The sequence below is a fragment of the Lissotriton helveticus genome, chromosome 10 (genome assembly GCF_964261635.1).
Source record: "Lissotriton helveticus chromosome 10, aLisHel1.1, whole genome shotgun sequence".
Taxonomy (NCBI): domain Eukaryota; kingdom Metazoa; phylum Chordata; class Amphibia; order Caudata; family Salamandridae; genus Lissotriton; species Lissotriton helveticus.
The window spans coordinates 799,056,057-799,068,681 of NC_136071.1; the positions used below are offsets into that span (position 1 = coordinate 799,056,057).

A 12,625-nucleotide genomic window follows, 5' to 3' on the forward strand; every position below is an offset into this window, starting at 1 on the left:
ACGTCCTTTGCAGGAATAGTACCAGGTTGCTTCCCCTCCTTCCCATTCCATTCCCTTCCTCTTTTTACTGAGGCCTCTCCCCTATCTACTATTCTATTCATATTAATTTGCCCCTGTGGTAATTTCCATGAGTTAATCACCTTGACCTCTCCTTTATTTGTTGGTGCTAGTTTTATTTGCTCCTTTCTTTTTGCTGTTGCTACCTCCCCCACCCTTGTACTATTTTTGGGGATCCTCGTTGATCTCCCATTTCTTACTATAATTCTGTCTTCTTGAGGGAATACTGGTTCTTTACTCCCTTTCTTCACAGTGTTTGAGATTCCTTCCAGCCTTTTTTCCACTGCCCTTGACTTCTTTCTTAAGAGTGCTGATCTTTTCTTTACCCTCCGTACATTATATCGCCTACAGCACAATAGGTCCTTCCATCTATTTACCAACATCGGACATCTTGATATATAAACCACTTGATGGTCCATCAACTGCTCACAAACCCTCTCCTCTACCTGCAGTATGGAATCCTGGGTCTGGGCCGGTCTCACTATTGTGGGCATCAGCCCCCTGATTCCTTGCAATTCCCCTACAATCTTCTGAAATTGGGTTTCATGGGTTTTTAATAAACTATTGTTTACCATCGCCACTTCCAACAACCCTTTCAAGGTTTTTTGTAGCATTAGCATTATATTTAGCATTGACGCCGAAGCAGTCCTTGATATGTCTACACCCATGGTATTGTTATGCGCTGAATTTTCTATCTATAAGTATTGCTCCTTGAGTTTCATGTTGCTCCATGCTCTTAACGGTTGTGGACATTTTAATCTGATCAGACTCTGTTTTCTTCTTGGGTCGGTAATGTTCATCTCTTCACAGGTTATATCAATGCTACTAGTCAGGGAGAAAATCCGGGGTGAGGAGGATAGTCTAGGTTCCGGGGTGACCTCAATAGGCTTTGATTCAGTTGGTTACTAAAGGGTACATCTGAACTGATTACAAAGTCCTCCAAATCCATTTGTTCAAACAATAGCTCTTTATTCAAATCTTTATTTAAATCCGGGATTTTCACTGGGGTTTGCAGTTTTTTAGAATGTTTTCCTACAAAGTCTTTAATTGATTTAGATACTTGTGCGCCTCCCTTTAATCCACCTTTTTGCCACGCCTTTAGGTGTTTCCATGCTCTCTCCCCGGGACTCATTTTCAGGCACCATTTTCTTAGTAGTGCTATCCGGATTTTTCTGACCTTTATGGTTTTTAGACTTTTTGGTGCCATCATACAATGTCTTTGGCTTCCCACTTTGGGTAGAAATGCTTGTTTACTTAGCCTTTATTGTATTTAGTCCCCTTTCCATTGGGGTGAAGTGCTGCCGTCTGTTTGCTCCAACTCCACCCTACTTGTAAACGTAATTGGGGATATCGATTTTCTATTTCTCATAAAATAGTACCAAATTTGATTAAGATTTTTTTAAATAAATCAGTTATTTCCAAAAATAACACAGTTATTGGTCCACTTACCTCCGCTTTGCGTGGACAGGCTGAGCTGACTGGTTTAGTTCAATCCGCTTTCCTTACTTCCAACACCACGTTTGTCAGTTGGTGATTACACCTGTGCCAAAGGGTTCCTTCAGCTTTCTTAGGCATGAGCTGTCTCAAGCACGGGTCTTTAAGCTTGCCCCCTGCACTGCATGCCTGCTGAAACACAGGCGTTCACCTCCAGCCTAATAGTTCGGCACTCAATACCATACTCTGCACCGTTACTCTCCGTGGCAGCCTGGGGGGGTTCTCTGCCTCTGCCTGCCGCTGCATCTTCCTCCTCGCACCTCGCTCCTTGCTCCTGGTTCCGACTGCCCAGGAAGCATGCAGTCGGCAAGGGCAGCGCCAGCCTACATCCGCGTTCTCGGCTTTGCTCCTCCTGTTGCTCCTCCTATTGCATTGTGTTGCGGTCAGCAGCAGCTCCGTCCGTCCTACGCACAGCACAGAGTACAGAAGTGGCCATTTTCAGACACACAAAATAGGACCAAAATGTCACAGCGCTATTTTGGGAATCTGACTGTGTTATCTGTGAGCCTGCTGGCGCAATAGGTCGGCTCACGCTTAGACTCATGTAGGAATTAATTAGTAATGTAATTCAATTTATCAAAATCCATTTCATTGAAAAAGTCCATGTTATTAAGCCTCAACACAACACCCACAGGTAATACAAAAATAGTTAAATGTACACCCCTTAAGGAAACTTCAGTGAGAACTGTAAAAGAGATTTCTTGAAAGTTCGGAAGCAACATATTGCGAAGTCTAAGTCAAAGTTCTCAACGCCTGTCAATTGTGAATTAATTAGTGGTAGAACGAGCCTCATCAGAAATCATTCATTTACTCCAGTAGACTTCAATCAATGAATTGAACTTATAAAGCACCTGGTTGCACAAAGCTGTGCGTCCCCGCACTGCAACAAGGTCCCAAAAGACTAGGGGAAAACAGGGAAGGAATCAGACAATGGAATTATCCGATGGAAAGAGCCACGTCTTCAGCTTTTTCCGAAAGACCGTCTCAAACGCTTCAAGACGGAGCTCCACTGGAAGCTCATTTCAGTAAGATGCTGCAAGGAACCTGAAAGAGCGTCTGCCCATCCTGGCTCTTCTGATAGCAGGTATGCGTAATTGCCCTGTACCACTGGATCTTAGACTACTCATGGGAATATACGGGGTGAGGAGTTTGTGTTGATAAGAAGGGCCTTTCTTCTGCAAAATCCAATGACTAATGCACATGGCCTTAAACAGAACACGTTTCCTCATCAGGAGCCAGTGTAGAGATTCGAGAGCCTTGCTGGATGACGCTCTCTTAGGGAGCATTAGAGGCAGACGTGCAGCCGCATTCTGAATATGCTGGAGTCTCTAAACGCACTTGACGGTAGCCCCCAGGTACAAAACATTCCCATAGTCCAGCCGGGATGTCACTAAGTCGTTGACCATCGTCTTTCTTGCTGACATAGGGAGAACGTCTAAGGTCTTGCGGAGAGTGCGTAAGACCCCCACACAATTATTCACCACTCGCCTGGTGTGGGTCTCATAGGACAGTTTGGAGTCCACCCAAAAACCCAGGTTCTTCACCAGATCTTTCGGGGAAGGGGTCTGTCCCAAGGTGGATGGCTACCAGGTGGATGACCAAATCGAGGGGGTCCTGCCTATAATTAGGACCTCCGTTTTGTTGCCGTTTAGCTTCAAACAGTTCGAGGCCATCCAGGACGCCAGCTCCTGAAGACACAATGTGAAGTTCTGTGCTGGGTAGGATGGAGTAGGTTATGATTATTGACATGTTCACCCAATTGCATGTTAACAACCTTTTCCACTACCTTCGCAAAATACGGCAAAAGGGAAATCGGGCGGAGGTTCTCCATCTGATTTGCGCTGATATTAGGTTTCTTTTTCAGTGGGATAACAATGGCCTCCTTCCATTTATTAGGGACTACCCCAGAGGAAAAGGAGAGTTCCAGAAGATGTCTCATGTAGGGTTCCAATATACTAGTGAGACTCCCCTTCAGAATCCTAGAGGGAGCAGGATCTCGGTGAGTCAGACTTAATACTGGTAGCCACTGCTATGAGTCTCTCTTCATTAGGTACCACAAAGTCGTGCAGCCAATCTGCTTCTGAGATCATAGAGATCCCTTTGCTACTGGCATTACCCTACTGAGCTGAGGCAGGAAAGGTGGCATAAATCCTCCCCACTTTATCTGCAAAAAAGTCAGCTATTTTGTAGCAAGACTCAGCTGAGCTTGCATCGGGGTCAGTGACTCGAGCTAAAGATGTGATTTTTTAAAGATAGAAAAAATCTCTTTAGATGAGTTCTCGGCAGTTGTGATCCTGTTGTTATAGAAGGTAGCCTGGGCCTGCCTAATCGTCGCATGGTATTTCCTAAGACTAGCTTTATATTCAAGTTTAGCAGAGTCATCAAACTTTCTCCTCCAGATTCTCTCCAGGTGTTTTACAGGCCGATTGGGCCATTCTCAGGTCATTGCTAAACCAAGGTGCGGACTTTCCCTGCCTGCCTGATTCTTTAGAAGACCAGGGAGCTGTGTTGTCCAGTGCCTCCAGGATGCGATTATCAAGAGCATCACATGCCGACACAATATCACTGCCCCCGGGAGGCCCCCTCTTCATAAGGGCCGTGTTAAAACTGGACGTGGAGAAATTCGCCCATTTCCTACTCCGTTTAGTCGTACTCGTTTTTTGTGGACCGGCAAACTGCGGCCGCCTAATCTCAAAGGAAACAATAAAATGATCGCTCCAGGGGATCGGAAAGGGGGACGTAATAAATAAGTCATCCCAGTTTGCGAAATTTGGGTCCAATAGGTGGCCACCTTGATGGGTAGGGGCGTCAGATGTAAGCATTAATTGGAGATCCGCTGGTGCCTGAAGAACATCCTGAGCGCCGTTATCCAGCGGATCCTCCAGATGCAAATTTAGATCTCCAACCACCTTCAGTTTAGGATAACGCAGCGCCGGTTGCATTATACGTTCAATCAAACTGCAGGCAAAACCAGTATGGAGACCAGGGGGGCGGTAAATGAGGAAGCCCTTTACACAGCAGTCAGAGGAGACTAATATGGAGAAGAAACCTGCTTCGCAATCCTCGATTTCAGTGGGTTCTAGGCTACACTGGATAGACATTTTGTGTATCATAGCTATTCCCCCACCCCTCCTTCTCATTCGATCAATCCTACCAATGCCATAGTTAGGGGGGAGGGCTTCCAGGATGTCAGGGGACGCCTCCTCATTCAGCCAGGTCTCTGTGAGAAAAAGTACGTCCGGCTGAGCGTCTTCTAGAAAGTCATGGACTTCTAATTTATGTTTTTTCAGAGACCGAGGGTTGATTAAGGCGCAGTATAAGGGTATGCCACCTATTCTGATGTTCAGTTGACGTACTGACGTGAAGGGGCAGTGGCTACACTTATAGCACAGATTCCCAGGCAGGATATTGTGTTTGCACTGCTCCATAATCGGGGGGCATAAGGCAATGAGTTCTTCTGAGGAGTATCTATAAAATCCCCCTAACCGGCCTGGGGTTCTGGCCCCGGCCAGTCGCAGATGGGCGCAGCCGGGCTTGCCTTTGGCGCACCGGCGGCGCGCCGCTGTGCGCGTCTGCTACGCGTTCGTTCAGGCATGCGCCCTTTATGGCCCTGCTTCCCTCCAACTAGACCGCTAACCTTCCCCTCCCTGAAGCGGAAGTGTGGCTCAAGCCTTCCCCGTCCTCCGCGCAACGGCACTACCTGCCGCGTCGGACCAGGACGGGAAGGCAGGAAAGACAGAACACCACAAAAGATAAGGTAAGCGATTAGCCTTATGCCCCCTCCAACAGTGCTAAAAGCAAATTTAAAATATTTAAAAAGTAATGCCCAGAACGGTAGTTGCGTGAGAAGCGGGAGCGTGACCTCTCTCACAGGCCACCCTTGCCACAGCTTGCCTGCTCCAACCTGCGCCCTTTATGGCCCTGCCTCCCTCCAACTAGACCGCTAACCTTCCCCGCCCTGAAGCGGAAGTGTGGCTCAAGCCTTTCCCGTCCTCCGCGCAACGGCACTACCTGCCGCGTCGGACCGGGACGGGAAGGCAGGAAAGACAGAGCACCACACAAGAACAGGTAAGCGATTAGCCTTAGGCCCCCTCCAACAGTGCTAAAAGCAAATTTTAAATATTTAAAAAGTAATGCCCAGAACTGTAGTTACGTGAGAAGCTGGAGCGTGACCTCTCTCAAAGGCCACCATTGACTTACATTTAGAATAGATTTTTGGGAATTCATAAAGGATTGGAGGATCCTCCTGGGAAGCTGCAACAGCTGCAGGTTTAAAGGAATAGTTATGAAGTATTTTGGCAAATTTCAGATTTCTCACATTCAAAAGGATTTTCCCCTATGTAAATGTATGAAGTGTAAATGTATGCATGTGTAAAACTGTCCTTTAAAGAGTATTTGCATTTTTGCTCTGTGGGGAAATATTTTCCTTGTAGGTGAACTGCCTTACAATAGGCCTGCACCAATTTGTGTTTTTTTCAGCTCCTCATTCTGATCATGTATATAAATTTGCTCTTGCCCTTGGAGGGATTGAATCATTAATGTATGCTGGACAGGAATGCACCTTGCAAAAGTAGATGACTATTCATGCTCATGGAACTTTGTGCTTGTTCACCTGATTTATAAGTAATCCCTTACCTGATAAACCTCATCTCCACTTGGCATTTGGGCTGGAAATCAGAGATTTTGGAAAACATAAAACGCATAAATGAGTTCAATGTAGAAAATTGTTAGCAAGTTTCTGGTTTCTGTGTGCACTTTTATAGGACTTTTAGTGCTCGAATGTGAACTCTCTTGCTGCATAAGCAATGTCGAGAAAAATAACATATTTTTCATCAGGAAATCTCTTGATATATCAACTAATTTAGTTAGGTAATTATGCAGATCCAGATCCAAATGCCTGATGAACAACATTAAAAAAAGTGTTGTTTTTTTTAAATCAGTTCCTTCCTGCCTTTATTTTATTGGATGTCTCAGAAGAATTTTCCGTACTTCTGATTAATCTGCACTTCGTACAATCGCAAGTTGGGTGGTCTAGGAAGGGGCTCAAATTGTAAACCACTTTACCAGTTTATACTTAATACATCTTTATCAGAGGATTACATCCCTGACTGACTGACAGGAGGTGTAGTCAAATGTATTTCACATGCATAAATACTGACAGAAACTTTCAGACTGTAACCAACATATCACTCCTGAATAAACTGAAGGGTCAAGGAGTGTTGATAAAACTGCAAAAGCAATTAGATGATGTATGATGTGCTCCTTGACTGCAGTCAGGGTTCAACCCTACTCAAGAGATGGGCACCATGCTTTTCACAGCACAACCCTGTTGACCCAAATTTAATTTGTTGAAAAATTGCTTTTATTAATAATATGCAAAAGTTTAAGTTGAAATAAGAAATGTAGTAAATGCAAATTTTGTAGTAGGTAATCGTGCTTTAATGTTATAGGCCTGCAAATGAATACAAGTGCTGATTTAAGTTTAGCCTAACTGCTCATGCCATGTAAACTGAAAAAATGATTTAACACTGAAAGGCCTGTATTCCACATTGAATAGTTGTTTGCGCATATTGTTTTATAAATGTTGTATTTTTCCAGGAGCCGTCTGTTAGCTAATGAATAGGCGTTTGTTATATATTAGACAACTGATAGTGAGTTCTCACCCAGAGAAGAGGAGATGACCGGAAGAATGGTTGATGTGAAGAACTGTGTGGACTGCAAAACATCAACCCCATAACTTTTCAGGTTCAATGTCTGAAAACCTATTGCGCTCCTATGAGAAAATGGGGAGTTTGCTTATTTCCAGGAAATTTGCTGAGATGAAGCAGAGGAGACAAATAATGTTGCAACATAGAATTTGTGTGTTTATATTAGTGCTTGTTCCTAGAGAAGCAAGGGGCCATATGCTAGATTTCAGGTTCCTTCCCCAACTCTCCGACTGGATAATCGTTTTTGAGTTTCTGATGCTTTGTCTTCAAGAAAGGGTGCCTTATTTAGACCTTACTGAACTGTCTGCTGATATCTTTGAGCTGAGAAAACTGTCCAGTTCATAATGCAGAGACTTTATGCCTGTGCATAATTTTTCACATCAGAACACTGGGTATCTGAACTAACACCTTTTTCCCAACTTCATTTAGATTAGGAAATTCCTTTATGGAACACACTTGCTGTATTTGTACAATTCTGATGTGATTCTAATGAACATTTTATTCTATGTTATAATCATATATCGATTGATGGATTATATTGACTTCTAATGCTGAAATCTGTAGATTAATACCTAATGAATAAATAGATGGAATACTAAAGGAATTGAAAGTAGAAACCTTCAATGCACAAACAATTCTCTTTATTGACTGGATTGAAAAGCTTTAATCAATTATTGTTTTGTGAATGCTTGCACCTCATTGATGAATTAGGGTCCACATAACAATTGGCGTGGGCTATTTTAATGACTATACTAAACAAGCATTTACAATGCAATGGTCTCGGCAATATTAAAGGTAGAGCTATTGGCATTGCTCATGACTTTTTTTTTAATCCTAAATAAATGGCATTGTCATTTACATTGCCAATAGCTTAATCGTTAAATAAATGGCATTGTCATTTACAATGCCAATAGCTTAATCGCTCGCAAATGCATGACCTATTGCATTTACGCCCACACAGAGCCACCCACAGTCATTCACATAGAGCCACCTACACAGAGCCACTCTCACACAGACAGTCACCCACACATAGAGCCACCTATAAAAAAAAGCTATCCACACAGAGCTACACACACACACAGCGCTACGCACTACACACACACACACACACACAGAGCGCTACACACACACAGAGCTCTACACACACACACACACACAGACAGAGCGCCACACACACACAGACAGAGCGCCACACACACACAGACAGAGCGCCACACAGACTACACACACACACAGACCGAGCGCCACACACAGACTATGCTAACACATATCCTGCCTACTGTCCCAACTCCTCCATGCACTGTAAACCCCTTTAACCTCTCTACACTCACCCCAAATCTTCTACACCACGAGAGAAAACCACTTCCAAACAATCACACGTTGGACCGCACTGCTATAATCCTCCTGCATTCAATTAATAAACCTGCTTATCACACAAATAAAAAAATCCTAAACTCTACATTGCACCCTACAACCCCATGCCTCCTGCATAACTGCTCACTGGTACGAGTTCCATTCAATTAGTAAAGCAACGCGTTTTATTTAGAGCGCTTAGAAACCTAGACGTGTCGTGTGAAGCGCTATATATTTTTTTGTTTTATAGCGTTAATGGTACTGCTAAGTACACCGCACACCGTTAAACTCCTATGCAGTACCACGCCGACCTCTCACTCCCGTTCCAAGCACCACACAGCATCCACACCAAGCCCTGCCTGCCCACCTCACCCGCCGCACACCCTCTTCTAGCGGCTACTGACCTGCTGCAGCATCGAAGCGCTGGCAGCCCCAGCCGGTTCATTGTTGAGTGGAGGGTGGTGTGTGTGTTTGTGCGTGTGTGGTTCCAGCGCAGACTGCTGAGCGCAAAAGAGGTGTGTGGAGATGCGAGGTCTGTGCTGCTCTGCTCTTTATGTGTGTGTGTGGGGGGGCGGCGCAGGAAGCTGCCGTTCTCGAACATGTTGTAAGAGTCGGGGTCGAGCGTCCAGTAGCTGCCCTTGCCCAGCTTCTTGTCATCGCGGGGCACCTTGACGAAGCACTCGTTAAGCGAGAGGTTGTGGCGGATGGAGTTCTGCCAGCCCTGCTTGTTGTTGCGGTAGAAGGGGAAGCGCTCCATGATGAACTGGTAGATGCCGTTCAGAGTGATCTTCTTGTCGGGCGCGCTCTGGATGGCCATGGTGATGAGCGCGATGTACGAGTAGGGCGGCTTCACCATGTCCTTGAGCTGCATGGGCAGCGGCGGCGCCGCGCCGTAGGGTCCGTAGCCGCGGCCCCCCGTGTACTGCTCGTGTTGCGAGTACATGCTCATGGGCGCTGCCATGCCCATGTAGCCCACCGCCGCCGCCGCCCGGTAGTAGCTCTGCTCACCGCTCAGGTAGGGCACCACCCCCAGGAGGCTGGGGCTGGACACGGAATAGCGCGCCTGCATGGCCGCGGGGGGCAGCTCACCCTCTCCTCTCCAGAGCAGTTTGTCTTATGGTGGGGGAACCTCTCTTCGGCCCCCCCGAGCCTCTGCGGAGCCCTCTTCAAGGGCAGCGGGGTGACAGTCCAGGGTGGGGGGAGCCTGCCGACCCTACGCCCTTCCTCGGGCCTCATCGCTTCAGCTCCAGTCCCTTGTTTGCACACTTGGACTAACTCTTCTGGGTGGAGAAGACGCGCAAGAGAGGGAAGAAAAACTTGCACAGCAAAAGTTTTGGGAAAGTTTCTGTGCGGTTTCTGGGGCTGGGCGCTGCGCTCAGCTCCCTGTGGCATGTGTCAGTGTCTGTGTGCCAGCCTTCCACGGGCGCTGCCTGCTCCGGGATGCATCGGGAAGAGAGAGATGAGGGCAAAAAAAAAAAACGGCTTAGGACTTTATTATGCGGCTCCACGGCTGCACTGGTTTGAGCTGGGCAAAAACGGGAGGCTCCTCCTGGTGCATTCCCGGGTAGAGACGCTGCGGGCCCAACCGGGAGGACATGCTCAGCACGGTGCTGGTGGCCATGGGGAGTGCAGGCTGTGCGAGCTGCAGGACGCGGTGTAGTGGGGTTGCTGCTTGTGCGCTCTGGCTCCCGCTCCGTACCTGCGATCCTGTGCGTGTCTTCTGTCTGGGCCGGGCTGCCTCCGCCTAACTCCCCGGCCATTGCGAGCTCTGTTGCAGTAATGCAGCAGCAGGGGCGAGGACTCGGCGACTTCTTGGTGCGGCGGTCGTCGCGAAATGGCATAAAGAAAAGCGCCCAGAATGTGGAGCTTCTTTTTAGCCCCACTTCAGTGGCAACAGCCTTTGTTTAATTTGCGTTTGCATCATTATCTTCTCTTGTATTTACTTTTCAATATTGTTAAACCAATTTTTTTATCTCTCTAGTTTTACTCCTTTGATCTCGTAAAATTATCCTCCTTAATTCATCCCCAAGCAAGGAAGTGCAAATTTACAAAGTTTCTCATGCTTTGGTGGGCCATAAGAACCTCTCTCGCCAAAAGCACGTACTGAAGCGTGGTTCTTTGTTTGAGCAGTTTATTTCTTGTCCAATGCATTTTGGACCCGTACATGGGTCCTTCGTCAGGGAACACTATCAATAAACAGACGATAAAACACATGATTACAATCACTTACTTTTCAATATTTTCACAGAAATTAATATCAAAATGTTACTCTCACTTCGATGCAGTTCACTCATTAATGGGAATACTGTTCGTTCCTCATAAAACTTAATTTTTCTAGCAATGCTAATATATTCAAATGCCCAGTTCCTCTCACCTAATTTAAAAATTGCAAATTCCCTCGCAGCGGGTCAAACCTCCTCTTTATCTTACAAACCTTGACGTCTACTCTTTACCCTTTATTCCCACCACAATATTATCCTCATCCAACCTGATCTCAATTTTCCCCTCTACGTAATATCACTATACCCTCATCTCCATCGTTGTTTCTCTCCCATTTTTTCAATATTATACTCTGTTCGTACCTGCCAAACATGATGTATGTCTTTCCTCTCGTGGTACTTAAAGCGTTACCTTCGGCTGTACTCCCCGTTATTTAAATGGGACACTCCCTCACTAATTACTCAGACCCGCCTGCTCATTGTGCTATCAAAACACCCACTCGCACTTGAAAACAAACTACATCTCCCATAATCCTCTTTCTCAGAGCCGTGACTGAACCGACCAATTTATACATTATACATACTAATTTCTCAGTATTAAAAGATTATTCAATCGCATTAAAAGTCCAATGTCCAATGAATGGATTGTCAAAAAAGTTTCCACTCGACTCTTTTGTTTAATAAACTGACTCGCTGAACCGGATGTTTTCACCTTACTTGAGGAGTTCAAGAGATGGTAAGTTGTGTTATAGTCTTTGAATACATTTTCTAGTTCGGGTGCTAACCCCAAGGGGGTTGAAAGTGGACGTTTTAAAGAAATTATGGGTTGCACACCAGTCCTTCCATCAAAAGTTTTTTAGCTGTGTTTAAATCTCAATCTTCTCGTCGTGCGGCATGCTCACTGCTAGACATGCCAAACCCACCAGCATGTGACGAACATGAACATCCAGAATGTGGAGCTTCTTTTTAGCCCCACTTCAGTGGCAACAGCCTTTGTTTAATTTGCGTTTGCATCATTATCTTCTCTTGTATTTACTTTTCAACATTGTTAAACCAATTTTTTTTATCTCTCTAGTTTTACTCCTTTTATCTCGTAAAATTATCCTCCTTTATTCATCCCCAAGCAAGGAAGTGCAAATTTACAAAGTTTCTCATGCTTTGGTGGGCCATAAGAACCTCTCTCGCCAAAAACACGTACTGAAGCTTGGTTCTTTGTTTGAGCAATTTATTTCTTGTCCAATGCATTTCGGACCCGTACATGGGTCCTTCGTCAGGGAACACTATCAATAAACAGATGATAAAACACACGATTACAATCACTTACTTTTCAATATTTTCACAGAAATTAATATCAAAATGTTACTCTCACTTCGATGCAGTTCACTCATTAATGGGAATACTGTTCGTTCCTCATAAAACTTAATTTTTCTAGCAATGCTAATATATTCAAATGCCCAGTTCCTCTCACCTAATTTAAAAATTGCAAATTCCCTCGCAGCGGGTCGAACCTCCTCTTTATCTTACAAACCTCGACGTCTACTCTTTACCCTTTATTCCCACCACAATATTATCCTCATCCAACCTGATCTCAATTTTCCCCTCTACGTAATATCACTATACCCTCATCTCCGAAAAGCGCCGCCATTTTCAGATTCGGGGGCGTGTTCTGCAGTTCAAAAGAGGGGTGGAAAAAAAGTGGAAAGAACAGCAAGGAACACGCCCCTGAATCTGAAAAAGACAGAGCCTATTTGGAGGGACGGCTCTCTCCTCCAATGGCTGGCCTCCGTTTAGGGA

At 45.4% G+C, this 12,625-nt stretch overlaps 1 protein-coding gene across 1 annotated transcript in view; it reads right to left on the minus strand.

Moving 5' to 3' along the window:
* LOC144784112 (forkhead box protein C1-A-like) overlaps positions 1 to 9,681 on the minus strand; it is a 30,770-nt gene extending 21,089 nt beyond the window's left edge. Inside the window, exon 1 of the mRNA XM_078662793.1 lies at positions 9,017 to 9,681. Coding sequence (XP_078518919.1) covers positions 9,017 to 9,681 — 665 coding nt within the window. The remainder of the gene's footprint in view (positions 1 to 9,016) is intronic.
* Between the last annotated feature and the right edge of the window lie 2,944 nt (positions 9,682 to 12,625).